The sequence below is a fragment of the Corvus moneduloides genome, chromosome 24, assembly GCF_009650955.1.
Source record: "Corvus moneduloides isolate bCorMon1 chromosome 24, bCorMon1.pri, whole genome shotgun sequence".
NCBI classification, from domain to species: domain Eukaryota; kingdom Metazoa; phylum Chordata; class Aves; order Passeriformes; family Corvidae; genus Corvus; species Corvus moneduloides.
In genome coordinates this window covers 3,401,453-3,416,729 of record NC_045499.1, presented here as the reverse complement: position 1 = coordinate 3,416,729, position 15,277 = coordinate 3,401,453, and the positions used below count along the sequence as shown (strand labels likewise).

General features: G+C 52.6%; 2 protein-coding genes across 2 annotated transcripts; one reads left to right on the top strand and one right to left on the bottom strand.

Annotated features, from left to right (window-relative positions):
• Positions 1-1,523: 1,523 nt before the first annotated feature.
• AP4B1 (adaptor related protein complex 4 subunit beta 1) lies at positions 1,524-8,992 on the bottom strand. The gene is made up of 10 exons (XM_032132888.1): positions 8,730-8,992; positions 8,423-8,647; positions 8,216-8,346; positions 7,312-7,459; positions 6,173-6,669; positions 5,405-5,488; positions 4,388-4,491; positions 4,017-4,224; positions 3,243-3,527; positions 1,524-2,809 (listed from the first exon to the last, which is right to left on the bottom strand). Exons 1-10 carry the CDS (start codon positions 8,840-8,842, stop codon positions 2,334-2,336), a joined length of 2,271 nt encoding a protein of 756 aa, XP_031988779.1. The 5' UTR covers positions 8,843-8,992; the 3' UTR covers positions 1,524-2,333.
• A 36-nt stretch (positions 8,993-9,028) lies between these two features.
• On the top strand, positions 9,029-13,405 carry DCLRE1B (DNA cross-link repair 1B). The gene is made up of 4 exons (XM_032132898.1): positions 9,029-9,287; positions 9,409-9,553; positions 9,763-9,942; positions 10,028-13,405. Exons 1-4 carry the CDS (start codon positions 9,099-9,101, stop codon positions 10,867-10,869), a joined length of 1,356 nt encoding a protein of 451 aa, XP_031988789.1. The 5' UTR covers positions 9,029-9,098; the 3' UTR covers positions 10,870-13,405.
• Positions 13,406-15,277: the final 1,872 nt, after the last annotated feature.

Here is a 15,277-nt window from a genome sequence, read left to right as displayed (position 1 = left end):
AAAAAAACCAAAAGAGATGAGAATCACATCTTCCATATTTCCAATACCTCATGTGTTGCACAAAGGCTTCAAACTCATTGTACCAAGTCTGATTCTCTCCCTGACTGTAACTAGGGCCATTCAATGTGTCCCCTTCCGTGTTTCCTCACAGATGGGGTACAGAGCAGGTCCAGGATTTCTGTATTCAGTAGCTAAAAGGCAAAGGGCTGCTAATCACTCTTAGTTTAAAATATCAAATGCTAATTTTGCAGAAATAAGCCTTGGACTCACCTGAGAGGGAGAGTGACCTTTAGAATAACTAATGGAAACGTTTTAAAACAAACACTCACCTGCTGAGTCTGCAGCACTAAGCACTAACCTGGAGGCTTGAGTAGGAGTGAAGCCCACTTTTACTGCTAAATTTAAGAGAAACACAAGAAGAAAAACCAGTTGATAACAAACTTCACTATTTTTGTTTGTAGTGGTAGCGAATCTCTTTTACACATTGCTCTGTGTCAGGTTCTGCTTGCAGTGTCTGGAAGAAGCACAACAGCTTTTCTCCAGTCACATCAATGAAAAGCCCAAGTTCTCCTCTGGAAAGTAGCACAGCCCTTTCTGTCAACTGTCCAAGTTCTCCTGAAAACAACCCAAACCCTCCTGTGTGTGTGTTTTAGAGAAAGAATGGGAGGCAGGTTTAAAGGGACTGGCAGGAAGAGGATGCAGACGGTAGGATGAGTGACCCACCGCCCCCTATGACCCTCTCCCAGGCTGATTCCATCCCTTCCCCTGGGAGAGCACCAAGTGGGGGCTGTAAAACTGCTTTTTTACAGCCCACCAGTCATTATTTTGATTCCCACCAGCGGAGCAAACTGAGCTTCCAAGATCCTGAGATAAGGAATTAAACCCTGAGACAGAGAAGCCAGAAGGGAAGTTTGGTGCTGACTCCTGCAGGACTTTGTTTAGCAAAGCCATGCTCCTGGAGCTACACACAGCTATGGGCATGGTTTAGTTGCAAATGGAGTAATTTCTGTTAAGATTGGCTGAAATAAATATTTAGAAGTTATTGGAGTCTGCTGACCTGTTCATTCATCAAGAAAGGGGTCTGGATAAAAGAAGCTCCAAGTCCCTTCCCAGACAGGGCCCAGACTTGGTATAGCCACAGCAGAGTAAACCATGGGATTGCCAACAAATTATCAGCTATTTTATCCTGAAAACTGCATAATGCCAATGCTCCAGTGCAGCTCTCCCTAAGGACAGGGACACAAGACAGCTGTGGAAACTTAACAGGAACCCTGCGGCAGCTGACTGATGATCTGCCTTTGAGTTTACCTGCAGGTTCACCCCTCACAGTAATTTGGCATATGAGACTGAGATTAATTATTGCCCAATTGCTCCTTAAAGCTTTGCCTCAAGGAAGGTCAGAGAGAAAAGCCCTGCTGGACACAGAGGCAGGAGCTGGGCTGCAGATCTGCCCTGATCCACAGCAGTGATCAGATCACTCCATCCACAGTCCTGAGGGTTGAAGGAACAAGAAACTCCAGAAATCAGCCAAGAATGATTCACATTTTTATTAAGAAAATCAGAAGTCTGTTTAACAGTGACAGGGTTTCAGTGAAGTGCATGGAAGGCACACTGCCATTTGAAGGTACAATCAAGTCATTCAAAGAAATCAAAAAGCTGGGGGGAACTTCAGAGAGCGCAGTTCTCCACCTCAGTAACACACTGCACTACAAAACCCATGCCTGTCTCTCAGAAGTGGAGCCTGCTGGTTCCAGTGGGCAGGATGTACCCTGCCCACCCTCCTCTGGCACAACAGAGCTCTGTTCACCCCTAAGTGAAGCTACTACTGAAATCAGACAGCAAATTAAAACAAATGTAAAGGGAGCCAAGAATGAAATGTTCTCTCTTCACTGCACTATTCCTCATATTTTAATATGAGGTAAGTGGCAGAATCCTGGTGCCTCTGATGTTTTGGGTTTTTTTTTTAATTATCTATAATTCTCAGGAAAAAAATCCTCTCCAAAACACCCCCCTGAATTCTGCTCAGCTCTGGTTCCATCAGTGATGTTCGTGCCTCGTGACAACCACCACGGATGCCACCAGTCCTGTGACTCACACCAGAGTGACCCTGTCCTTTCCCCAGCCCAGAGGGAGGGCAGACCCTTCACCCTGCTCCATTCCCCAGCCCCAGCTGCAGCTTCCCCCACACCACCCGGGCTTTCCAGGCCCAGGGCCGGGCTGCCAACACTCTGTAGTTTAAAAGTACAAAACCAGCACTGGGCACAGCAAAAGAAGCCAGAGAAATCAACTTTTCCTGTGTCCTGAGCATGCATCCTGCTGGGAGCAGGGACCAGTCAAGACTCCAGTCCAGCCACTGCCTCCAGGACTGTCCTCAAGGCTGAGATGAAGGCTTGCAGTGCCTCTGGCTTTGCTTCATTTTGCTTCACCGAAACCTGCAGCTCTGAATCTGCAGCCTCAAGCAGGAGCTCTGTGAGGAAGAGGCAGCCTGAGTCATCCTGGGCACTCAGATAAGCTTTCCAGGGCTGGGCTCCAGCTTTGCTCATGGCAATGGTCTGGATGTGGACCACGTGAAGGGCTGTCTGGATGGTGTCTGGGTGGACAGGCCCACACCAGGGCAGAGAGAGCTGGCAGCTCGTGTCCAGGCTCAGCCACGTCGTCTCAAACTGTTCTGCAGTCAGGGAAACATCAGGGATCAAGCTCAGGCTGCCTGTATCAGGATGAGCCTTGAGGACTTCTTTATTCCCTTCAGACATCAGAGGATCAGGATGAACCTCGAGGACTTCCTTATTCCCTTCAGACACAAGTGACTCTGAAAGGAAAGCACAAACACATGTGAGATGCAGCTCCCAGTGGCACAAAGCCCATTTGATGGAGCAGAGGAAGGCTGGAATCCCAGTGCCATCAGCAGCATCCCCTGGGCTCGTGAGTGACCAGCCACACACTGCACAAGGTGATCAGAACACCAAGTCAGCATTCCCAAAGCACTCTGACCTTCCGCACAAACCCATGGGAGAACATCTTGGCTGCCCAGAGCAGCTGCGGCTGCCCCTGGATTCCTGGAAGTGTCCAAGGCCAGGCTGGAAGGGGTTTGGAGCAACCTGAGGTAGTGGAAGGTGTCCCTGCCCATGGCAGGGGGTGGAACGAGAGGAATTTCAAGGCCCCTTCCAACCCAAACCATTCTGGGATTCTGTGATCTACTGGCAAGGGGAAAATGGACCCCAGAGGAAGGTGAGGCAGGTTACCTGTGTCTCTGTTCCTGGAGTCAGCACGAGGAGAGCAGGAGTAAGAGGGTTCCACAGGCTGGTGAGCAGTGGCGAGTGCCCAGCGTTCTCTGCCATAAACTGTGGCCAGAGTGTTGAACTCCAAAGCCCAGGCATTGACAGGCTGCTTGGTCTGGTCCCCCAGGAGTCCCAGGGAGGGGTCAGACTTGGGGCTACACAGGACCCGCTTCACCTCCTCCAGCCCAGACTGCAGAAGGCGATAGTAGAACAGTCCACGGTCTCGTACAGCCATATCCAGCTCCTCCTCTGGGAACACAGAGATGCAATTTATGGAGAATTCTATCAGCCACATTTCCCCAGAGTACTAACAATTATTAAAAACAGGCTTTCAGGGATACAATACAAGCCTGCTTGCAGGCAGATAGCGAAAGAACAAGGGGGAATGGTTGTAAACTAACAGAGGGCAGGGTTAGATGGGATATTTGGAAGGAATTCTTCCCTGTGAGGATGGGGAGGCCCTGGCACAGGGTGCCCAGAGAAGCTGTGGCTGCCCCTGGATCCCTGAAGTGTCCAAGGCCAGGCTGGATGGGGCTTGGAGCACCCTGGGACAGTGGAAGGTGTCCCGTCCACAACCACCAGCCAGCCAGGGGCCAGGCAGCAGCCTAAGGCATGAAACCACCTTACCCTGCCAGCCTGGATGGCCTCCTCAGAGCCAGGATGCTGACACAGCCTCCATGCCCTGGGGACACGGCTGGAGCAGGTCCCCAAAAACCTGTGAGGACAGAGGGAACCCACCTATGCAGTAGTAGAGCAGCCTGCCCAGCATGTCCTGGCACTCGGCGGGACGCGCCAGGAAGAGCCGCACCAGCGCCGTCAGGAGCTCCATCTTCACTGCTGGGAACGTCTCGGACTTCACGTTCTCCACAAAGTCCTCCAAGACATAGGGAGCGTTCGGAATCTTCTCCCCGTGTGTGCCCAGGAGCCAGATCAGTGCTTGTTTGCCCTGAAGGAACCACAGAAACACCAGCAAACAGCTGCTGTGTGCCATGTGTTGGCATGAAATAAGCACGCTGAGAGAACAAATCTGAAGATTTCCGCCCCCAGTCTCGAGGCAAAGGAAAGCTGAACAGTCCTTGTCCACCTGGCCCCAAGCACTGTCCCCTCACCTCGCTGTCCTGGATGGTGTCCTCACAGCCAGGCAGTGCCTGGCACACGGCATCTGTGCACTGGGGACACAGCCAGGCCAGGTCCCGGAAAGCACGGACCACAGCTGCAAGGAAAGCAAGTTATCAGCATCCCCCAAGAGTTATAAAAAACACTCAGGGAAAAAAAGAAAACCTTTCAAACACCCCCACTCAATGGGCTTTGCAAATCTCAGCCAGGAAGGTCAGTGCCCTGCCTGTGACTGTGATTTGAGGCACCCTCCTTCCCAATCCCATGACACTGCATTTGTCAGAGCAAAGCTGCATCAGGTCTAAAATAAAGCACTGAGACTTCAGATTGTTCCTCTGGCTGCAACCTCTCTTCTGGCCACTGCCAGCCTTTAAAAAGCCTGACTCATGATGCTTCAGACGCACGAGGTTACAATGACAAATTAAAGCTGACCCCGATTCAAAATGACGCTCGTGAACTTTAGGTCAAAACTTTAAAGGTTTTGCTGCCCACTCAGAAACACCAGCAGCTCCTGAGATTGAATTCAACAGCTGAGTGCAAGCATGTGCTTTCAAATCTGAGAGCAAGACCAGTTAAAAGAGAACAGCAGGAACAGCAGTGATGTGAAGGTGGATAGGAGGGCCGAAGAGAAAAAAGGAAGCTTGGGTACAAGTGAATCAGACTATCATATGAGGAACAGAAATCACAGAGATTTAAAAGATCTATTAATCATCTTGGCCCTCAAACAGACAGTAAAATGTCTCTGCTGAGCCCCTCACTCCCTGAGTCAGCGGGTGGCAGCCAGAAAGAACCACGAACACAGCAACAACCATCTTCCCCTTTCCCACAGAGAGCAGTTCCTACAGAAGGAACGCACTTTATACCCCTCAACCCACCTGGAAGACTTCCATCTGAAGGTGCCAATTAAAGTGAAAGCCAAGTGCCTTTGAGGGCCTCGAGTTTGGGATCACGAGCCCCAGCAAGGGGCACCTCCTGAGAGCATAAACCAGGCAGCAGCCTGCAATGGTTACCTGAGGTGATGTGTTCCTGCTGAAGCCCCAGCAGCTCTGTCAGAATTCCCACACACTGCTCTGTGTACGTCCTGGCAATATTGGCTGCAAGGATGTTGAAAAGACATAAGAGTCAACCTTTTATCAGAATGAAACAGGATTCATGAGCCCAACTACTCATCACAAACTCGCTTTAAAGGAACAGTCTCTCTCCTTTCCCCTCTGACTACCATTTCTGGAAGTGTGGCCAAATGAGCTTGTTCTCCACACCAAGGTCATGTTCCTTTTTTTGAGGCCATGCCTCAGAAGATTTCGGAATTTTCCTTAGATGTAATATATTAAAAAGGCATTTTGTAATCCCCATTTTGTAATCCTTATGAATACTGTAATAACTATTTTTAAAGCTCAAAAAACCAAAACTATCACCTTAATTCTGCCCCCATCACAACTCAAAGAACAAGCAGGTATTAGAACTCCTCCACCCCCAGCACAGCTTCACTGAACACTGCAAAGCTCATTAACAAGATGAAATGACACATTTTCTTTAGAGCACCTCCTCACAGCATGAGATCCAAGGATCTTCTGCACAACCTGAAGCAGCTCAATGCCAGGACTTCTGAAATAAACAGTGGTTCAGAAACACTCTGACACAAAACACTCCTGGGGAGGTTGGTCTCTGTGCTGTTACAGCACAGAGCAGTGATTTGGTGCTTGCCCAGATACCCTTCAGTGGAGAACAGCCCCACTGAGAGGCGCAGAGCTGCAGCAGAGCCAAGGCACAGCTCTCACCTATGGCAAAGATCGCTCCCTGCGCCAGCTCCACCGACACATCTGTGCAGTAACCCTTCAGCTCCTCCAGCACCTGCTGCACGTTTTCATCATTCACCAGCTCACACAGCACCTCCATCTTCTGGCATTTGATGTAGTGGGGCTCCGAATAGGAGCAGAAGAACTTTTTGTAGTGGCTGCTGAAGTGGCCGGGCAGGCTCCTGAGGATCTGGCGCACGTGGCAGAGCGCGGTGAAGCAGAGCTCCCTGCTCTCTGAGGTGCAGGCAGACAGCAGCGGGCCCTTCACCCGCACCAGCACATCTGCCTGCACATCTGGGTACTCCCTGGCCAGCACCAGGAACAGCTTGGTGGCTGCCATCACGACGCTGGGGCTGCTGCTCTTGAGGTACCCATCGAGCAGATTGAGGATGTCGAAGAGCTCCTCCTCGCTGCGGGGTCTGTAGCGCAGCAGGAAGGTGAGCACCTCGCTCTGCCCCCACTGATCCAGGTCAGGCATCCTGCCAGGAGCACAGGCACAGGGGGCACGAGTCAGGGAGTGCAGGAACATCTGCGCTGTGCAAAGCAGAGGCCTCAGCCTCCGACTTCCTTACGGCCTCTGTTCCAAACCAAGTGGATGCCACGGTTTTATTTCAAGAGAACTGCCCAGTTATTAACTCACTATCAGTCATGTGCACTTTTGCTGGTGTTTACACCAGGCAGCAACACTGACAAGAACCCTGGGCAGAGCAATACCCCTTTGTTCCCAGAGCACGTAGAGCTACCTGCAGAAAAACTGATTTCCTCAAGCAATGGTTAAATAATATATCTTTCAATGGGTCTGGAAAGACATACTAGAACATACCTGTCCCACAGATAGATCATGTGTGTTATCACTTAAAAAATCCCAAAAGTCTAATCACATTAACCTACAATTACAAACCAAACCATCAGCTGAGGCAAAGACTCCTTGGAAGAGCAGGACATCCCAGATTTCTCTGAAGACCTTAGCCTAAAGTGGTTTAGTTAACTTAGGATGGCCACCTCCATCTTTGGGTACCTGACAAGAGTTCCTTAGGTCCTCCCAGAAACTGCCTCTCTGCATAGAAAACACAAGAACAAGAGATGCTTCCAGCACCATCTTGATACCAAAGAAAACAAACCTGTTGAGGAGATGATGGGCAATGGGTTTGTTGATGACAACTCCTCCCTCCTTCTTCAAGATCTCTTCCAAGGCCCTCAGACAGTTGACGACCACAATGGGGTCCTGGTCACGAAGCAAACTGTACAGTTCATTCACCAGAGCACCATCTGCAAAGCACAGAGGTCCTGCCATCAAGTTCTGTTGGCACACTGCAGTATCATCACGATATGTGAGTCTTAATCACAAAAAAAAAAGATGTGGCTTGAACTGGGAGAAGGGATCAACAAAACTTCAAACTCTACAGGAAGACCTGCCCTTGGCACAACTTTTCCCTGAGGGTCTGTGTGGGTCAGAGCAGCCCCTGGCTTATCAGAGACTGGGGATGGAACAAAATCATTGAATCATAGAGTGTTAAGGGTTGGAATGGACCTTAAAGCTCATCCAGTCCCACCCCTGTCATGGGCAGGGACACCTCCCACTGTCCCAGGTTGCTGCAAGCCCTGTCCAACCTGGCCTTGGACACTGCCAGGGATCCAGGGGCAGCCACAGCTGCTCTGGGCACCCTGTGCCAGGGCCTGCCCACCCTCACAGGGAACAATTTCTTCCTAATATCCTAAACCTGCTTTCTTTCAGTTTGAATCCATTCCCCCTTGTCCTGTCACTCCACACCCTTCTCCAAAACCCCTCTCCAGCTCTCTTGCGGGCTCCCTTCAGGTACTAGAAGGCCACAACGCGGTCTCCCCGGAGCTTTCTCTTCTCCAGGCTGAACAATCCTAGTTCTCTCAGTCTTTTCCTTAACTACCCTTCCCTTTCTCTCCCTCTCTGCCCTGCAGGGGCAGCACAGCGAACCCAGCCCGGCCCTAAAGCCCGAACGCGCACCATGAGCACAGCACCTGCGTGTCCCCAGCCCCACGGCCACTCACCCACTTCGCAGTCTCCCTGCAGCTTCACCATCTTGGCACAGCCCAGCACGGCCGCCCTGCGCACGTAGGACGCCTTGTCCCGCAGCCCGCTCACGATGGGCTGCTGCAGGTACTCCTGGATCCCGGGCATCCTGCGGGCGGGCAGCCGGGCATCAGCGGGGCACCGCGGCCGGGGACACCCCCGCCCCGCCCCGGGCCCCGCCGCACCTGAGGCCGCACATGGTGCGCAGGGCGAGCCCGCGCACGGCCGGGCTGGGGTGGGCGCAGTCCTTGCGCAGGGAGTTGACGGCGAGCAGCGCCAGCTGCGGCTGCCGCGGGGCCTGGGCGCGCACGTAGAACGACACGAGCTTCTTCTGCACCACGTCCGACACCGCGCCCGCCTTCACCATCTCCGGGAACAGCCCCGACACGTCGGCGCCCTGCGCCATCAGCCTGCGGCGGGCACCGGGCTCAGCGCGGCCCGGCCCGGCCCGGCCCGGCCCCGCGCCCCCCGCCCGGCCCCCGCCCGCCGTACCGGATCACGCGCAGCACGGCGCCGCGGTACCGCGCCGGGTCCGCCTGCACGTGCGGGTTCGACAGGGCCCGGCGGAGCTCCCGCTGCGCCTCCTCGCCACCCAGGTACGGCATGGCCCCGCGCCAGCCCCGCTCCTAGGCGCCGGTCCTGTTCCCGCTCCTAGGCCGAGTCCCAGGTCCCGATCCAGTCCCAGATCCCAGGATGCGGTCGCGGTCCCGGTCCCGGTCCCGATCCCCGGCCCCACGTGATCCCCGCGCACGTGACGCGGCCCCGCCCCTGGCGCGCCGCCCGGCCCCGCCCCGCGCCGTCCGCGCGTGCGCGGCGCTTCCCGCCAAAAGCGGCGTGAGGGGCGCGGGGTCTCCGCCCGCTATGAGCGGGACGGTGCTGCCCGGGACCCCCATTGCCGTGGATTTCTGGAGCCTGCGGAGGGCGGCTGGCGCCCGCCTCTTCTTCCTGTCCCACATGCACTCGGACCACACGGTGGGGCTGTCCAGCACCTGGAGCCGCCCGCTGTACTGCTCCCCGCTCACCGCCCGCCTCCTGCACCGCCGCCTGCAGGTAGGTGTGTCCCGCCCGCCCCGGCCCTCGTCGCCTGGGCACCCCCACCTGCCACACCCAGCCCTCATCGCCTGGGCAGCCCCACCTGCCTGTCCCAACCCTCACACCTCGGCCCCTGCAGGTGCCGATGTGCTGGATCCGGCCGCTGGAGGTGGGGCAGAGCCATGTCCTGGGTGAGGTGACGGTGACACTGATCGACTCCAACCACTGCCCTGGCTCCGTTATGTTTCTCTTTGAGGGTACCTTCGGCACCATCCTCTACACAGGTACAGGGCAGGTTCCCACAATCACAGAATCACAAAATGGGTCAGGTTGGGAGGGACTGCAGTGGGTCACCTGGTCCTAACCCCTTGATCAAGCAGGGTTGTCCCAGAGCACATGGCACAGAATTGTGACCAGATGATTCTGAAATATCCACAATGAGGGAGACTCCACACCCTCTCTGGGCCCTGTCCTGCCATCCCTGTCCTTGCAGGAGATTTCCGCTACACGAGTGCCATGCAGAGTGAGCCGGCGCTGAGGGGCCGCCACATCGACCGCCTGTACCTGGACAACACTCACTGCCACCCCCAGCGGGCCCTGCCCTCACGGGCGCTGGCCACACACCAGGCTGCCCACCTCATCCGCGCCCACCCGCAGCACCACGTGGTCATTGGTGAGTGCTGCCCTTCCTCCTGCTAGCACAGCCCCTGGCAGGGCTCACGTCCTGCCCTGTGCCTGAGGCACTGCTCTCCTGGCAGGTGTGTACACCCTGGGCAAGGAGACGCTGCTGGTGGACCTGGCCCTGGAGTTCAGCACGTGGGTGGTGGTGAGTCCCTGGCGCCTGGAGCAGATGCGGCTGCTGGAGCTGCCGGATGTGTTCACCGCCGAGGAGGGCGCCGGCTGGATCCGTGCCGTGGATGTCGCCGAGATCCGCTGGGACACGCTCGACAGCTGGAATGCGCTGCACCCCACCATTGCCATCATCCCCACAGGCAGGCCCATGAAGGTCACCCACCCCAACATCCACCTCATCCCATACTCGGACCACTCGTCCTTTGCGGAGCTGTGCGAGTTTGTGAAGTGGCTGAAACCCTGCTCCATCGTTCCCATTGTGAAGGCTGACATGTGCCAGGCTTACTTTCAGGAATACCTGAGCTCGGCCCCCCAGGTGCTTCCTGACTTCAAAGTCCCAAAGCCCGTGCAAGAGTCTGGACAGCAGCAAAGCCAAAGGAGGGGGCAGAAACCCATGAGTCTCTGGAAAAGAGCCATGTCACGTTCTGTGCCCCGAGGGGTCGTTTATGAGTCCCCAGAGAAAAATACTGAGAAACCTGAAGCATTTACAGATGTTAAGGTTCCTCAGCACTACTGTGAGCCAGCTCCCTGCTCAATAGAAGGCTGCACGCGTCACATGGGTGAGAAGGAAAAGCTGAGTGGGGAACAGCTGGGAACAACTGGAGCAGCACCTGTTTCCAGTGAGCACCTTGCAACTGGATTTGCAGAGCAATATTTACTCACTCCCTTAAATGTCCTAAAGCAGAATCGCTCACGGACATTTGATGAGCTGGTAGAAGGCTTTTTTAGGCAGGGAGACACACCCTGAAAAATCGTGTGACGTTGTTGCCAGTGCAGCAGGTAGCAGTGTTTTCGTTCTGCTCCATGCTCAGGTTTCCCATTAGGAGAGAGGAGCTCAGCTCTGCGACTCTACTTTCTTTACCTCTTTATAGAGGACAGAGAGGAAACTAAAACCAGTTTGTAGATGGTACGTTTTAAAAATTTATTTATTTTTTTTTTTTATCTCTACATCTCCTGTGTCTCCCACAACGCTGGGCGCTGTGGTCCCACTGCCTGTGTGCCTTCTGTCCACCTTTTGCAGTGACTTGCCTGTCCCCTCTTACAAAAGCCACTGAGAGGTTGATTCAAGCAGAGCTGCAGAGGGTGTGAGCTGTCTGCAGCTGAGTAATTAATGGCTGGACTGTGATGAAAGGAGCAAGGGGGGGGAATCTGAGAGCCCCAAAGATTCTCCTTTCTGTAAGTGTGATACCTCACTGACTATGAGCAGTTCATTCCGAAGTGAATTACAGATGTTCTGTATCAAGGTGCTTTTTAAAAATGCTGCTTAAAGAGATCTAAGAAATGAAGTGCCTTAAAGTCCAATAATCTGTTTTCTATCTGTTAATCTACTAATACTTCCAGCTTTTGCATCCAGCCAGCCAACTGGAGCTGGATGTAGTCCTGCTCTCTTGAAAGTGCCATCTCAATGCTAACTGTCAGTGCTTTTTCAGGTTTGTGGCCAGAAAAAGTAGGAATTGTCTGAGTTCTTGAGTTGTAGGCTTTTCAGAGTGGGCCACTATATCCTCTGCAGTCTCTGCACTCAGTCTTGCACCTCTGAATTCTGTTTGACTGCAAAGCACTCCTGGTAACTGCCACTTTTCTGCTTTCCCATTCTGCCTGCTCTTGTCCTGCAGTGGCAAATGGGATGGGAGTTAATGAAACATCTGCTTAGTGGTGTGATCAGTCTTAGCAGCATTGTTTGGAAAGATTGTGACTGAACAGCAGAACTGGCTCTGTTAGTTAGAGGTTGGGCACTTTCCCACTGTGGATCAGCTGCAGAGCCCTGGCCTGGCACAGCTGGGAAGTGTCTGTAGTGTGACAAACCATTGGGTACCCACTGCAGTCGACTGTGCCAAACTGCACTGCCAGTGTTTCAAATTGGCCCCTCCTATGGTCAGGGCAGCTGGAGTGGAAATGGTCACTGGACACTGTCCTGGAGCAACAGAGCAGTTTGTTCCTCATCTCTCGATTCCCCCTTTTTTTACTTTCTAGGCAAAATGTTTCAGTATTTTCTGAACATAGTGTCCTGCAAGGCCTTTCCAAGAGGCAGCTAGATGGGTTGGATTCCCTGAATTGAGCCAGGAAAGGAAGAATTTGCTCTTGGAGTAGGGTCAGGCCTTGTGAAAAGCAAAGGTGTCCTTGGATGCAGCAGTTGCAGCAGTCACAAACAGGGCTGTCCGGAACAGTGAGAGTGTTGACAGCCAGAGTGGGGATGTTTGGAAAGCTGTTTGTTTGGCAAACATGAATCCTGACTCCCAGCCCTGTGCTTTCCCAGGCATGGCAGTATTCATCCCTGTTACATAAGGAGTGCCTGCCCCTGGGACTGCTGTGGCTCTGCCTGCCAGCTGCCAAGGGGACACTGGAAGTGACAGAGCAGTGTCCTGTGACCTGCACTTCACAGGGCAGCAAGGGCAGCTTGAGTCTCCTGCTGTGGGCCCTGTGTCCTGCTGCTTGGAGTTTTCTGTGTGGATTATTTCCTAATCCAAACTCAACTGCAGATCCCTGTCGGGTGGGTGTGAGTGGAGACACCTGCACGTTTTGTAACATGGAAATGATAGCGCTGTGCTTGTAGTGTGCTGTCTGCTGCTGCTGCCTGGGAGATGCAGGCTGTTATTTAAATATTGTTGAAATTCAAGTGACTCATTTGACAGGCAGGGGAGTGAAGCCTGAACTCCCAAATTCCATGTCCTGCTTTGAGCAGCCTCTCCACTGCTGGGGAGGAATGCTCACCTTCTGAGTCACTGCTCCACTTGGGCATGTTGCAAATGACCTGGGAGATCTGATGTTTTATGGCATCCAGCCTTTCCTCTTTTATTCTTATCAACTATTTATTACAGTAAATGAAGTGGAGAACCTCCTGGTCAGCCTCTGGGAAAAAAAGGAGTTGTAAATGGTAATTCTTTACAGAGGTAAATCTGAGCTTTAATCATGCAAAAATAAGTGAACATTGCAGACTTGAGTTCTGGGGATCTGCATCCTGTTTCTTCGTGCTCAGTTAAAGCTGCAGAATAAAATGCTGGCTTCACTTTCTAAAGCTGAAAAGGTAATTCCTGCCACTTGAGGAGGAAATTACCCATCGTGTAGAGCCAAGGAAACCTAAAATTTCTCAGTGGCTTTAAAAAGCAATAGAAGCAGGAGAGACTTGACCAACAGTCATTTTGTTGGAGACCTTTGCCTCAGCACAGCAGGTGCACAAGGCATTTTAGTGCCAAACATTTCTTCCCTGTTAGGTGTTTAAATACTACTTTTGTGTACTATCCTAAAATGCTGGAAAATAAAACATGGCCTTGTGGGGAGAACTGGAATTGCTGAGTGTTGAGGCTTCTGAGCATCTTTCAGCTTCCCTTCAAGATGGGTTTAGTGATGGACCTGGCAGTGCTGGGTTAATGGTTGGGCTCTATGATCATAAACGAATTTTCCAACCTAAGGTGGAAAAGTTGAAGTCTCCTGGCAGTAAATATCTGGCCTCTTACAGGCCTTGTTCTCCCTCACACTTGTCTCCACGATGTCCCTGTTTTCCTGCCCCCAGCCTGGCTCACAGGGGAGCAGCTGAGAGCTGGAGTGTCATGGAGAGCAGGCTCTGAGCCTGCTGCTCCCAGCTCACCTGCACTGCTGCCCACAGGTGTGTTTTGCTCACAACAGTGACAATGAGAAGCTGCAGCCCAGTATTGGCTTCACTGTGGGATATCTGAGGGCCACATGTTTGGAAGCTTCACTTGTCCTGGCAGGGAGCAGAAAGTGCTCTGAGCAAAGCCCTCCCAAATCTATACGCACAGAGCATGTTCCAGCTGCTTATCTCTGGTCCACAGTTGAGAACCAAGCCCCAGTGAGGGGAAACAGTTCAGCCAAGGCCTTGCAGAGGAGCAAGGCATGAGCTGAGTTCCCTTTGGCAAGTTTTCAGTGCTGTTTTACCAGGCTGTGATCAAATGCTGGTGTGTTGTGAGGGCAGGTTCTGGAGCAGAGCTGCCTGTGGAGGGTCAATCACTGCGCTATGAACAGCTCAGTTGGCTCTAACTTCTCTAAAACAGTAGGAAAGCACGAGGAGTGCCCTGTTTATGCTGTGGAGAGGGGAAAGTTGCTCTCTGGGTTGTTGTCAAGAAGCTGAGATAAAATTTGCCTGGCTCCTGTGCTCCACAGAAACGAGTGTGTAATGTCACCTTGCAGGGAATGCCCCAGAGCGCTGTTGGGTCGGGTGTCTGACTCTGCTTCCCCAATTACAAAGCCAGAGCACTTCCAACAACTTCTCTCTTCCCTGCTGCAGAGCTGCTGTCTGTTCCTGCAGCACAGGGGCTTCTTTTCTAGATTAAAAAACCTGCAGTGGCGAAATCTTTCCTTCACCAGAAAATGAAGGCGTTTACATAATTACTTCTACAATGTGTTGTCACTTTGGGCTTATTCCAAATGAACCTCAAGCCTAAAATCTCTTTGTGCTTTTTTATGGAGTCCTCTGAAAATGTAGTAGAACATGTTGAGAAGGTAGAGTCACCTTGATAATAATCATGTGAGGTGCTGCCTTCAAGTGAGCTGCTGTGGGTGTTGTGTGTGTATCTGGGATTTCTTCGGTTGAATTTGGGATCTTTTGCCACAGTCACTGCCATGCTGAAGTTTTTCTGGCTGTGGCTTTGCACTTGGCTAAACCCCAGCCTGAGGCACAAGCAGCCGTGGGTTGTGCAATAAAACCTTTGGGACAGACCTTGACCAGGAGCCTCTTGGCTCTGGCTCGGGGAGTCTGGGACTTCCTGAGCAGGTGCTGGGGAAGATGAGAATCATGTTCCACAGTCTTGGAGGTCACTGTAAGCCTGAAGAAAATTGTGCCAAGAGAAATGAGTCCCCCATGCAGGACTGAGACCTCCCTATCTCAGAGGGCACAGAGCTCCTGAACAGTGTTTTGCTGGAGGGGGTTCACACTTGTGCTGCTGTTCATGTAAACAGGAAGCTGTGAGAGTTTATTAGGTTTTCATAGAATCACAGAATTGTTTAGGTTGGAAGGGACCTTAAAGACCATCAAGTTCCAGCCCCTGGCACGGGCAGGGACAACGTCCACTACACCAGGTTGCTCCAAGCTCTACCTAGCCTGGCCTTAAACACTTCCATGGCTTCTCTGTGAGTCTCTGCCACGGCCTTACCACCCTCTGAATAAAGAGTTTTTTACCAGTATCTAATCTAAACCTACTCTC

Bases quoted from the DNA above. Each gene is read 5' to 3' on its own strand.
- AP4B1 (XM_032132888.1), bottom strand. From the start codon at position 8,842: ATGCCGTACCTGGGTGGCGAGGAGGCGCAGCGGGAGCTCCGCCGGGCC. The intron at 8,347-8,422 runs GTGCGGCGGGGC...GCCCGCCCGCAG, and splicing joins CGCACCATGTGCGGCCTCAG to GATGCCCGGGATCCAGGAGT. The intron at 6,670-7,311 runs GTTTGTTTTCTT...TGCTCCTGGCAG, and splicing joins GCCCATCATCTCCTCAACAG to GATGCCTGACCTGGATCAGT.
- DCLRE1B (XM_032132898.1), top strand. From the start codon at position 9,099: ATGAGCGGGACGGTGCTGCCCGGGACCCCCATTGCCGTGGATTTCTGG. The intron at 9,288-9,408 runs GTAGGTGTGTCC...CGGCCCCTGCAG, and splicing joins TCCTGCACCGCCGCCTGCAG to GTGCCGATGTGCTGGATCCG. The intron at 9,554-9,762 runs GTACAGGGCAGG...CTGTCCTTGCAG, and splicing joins CGGCACCATCCTCTACACAG to GAGATTTCCGCTACACGAGT.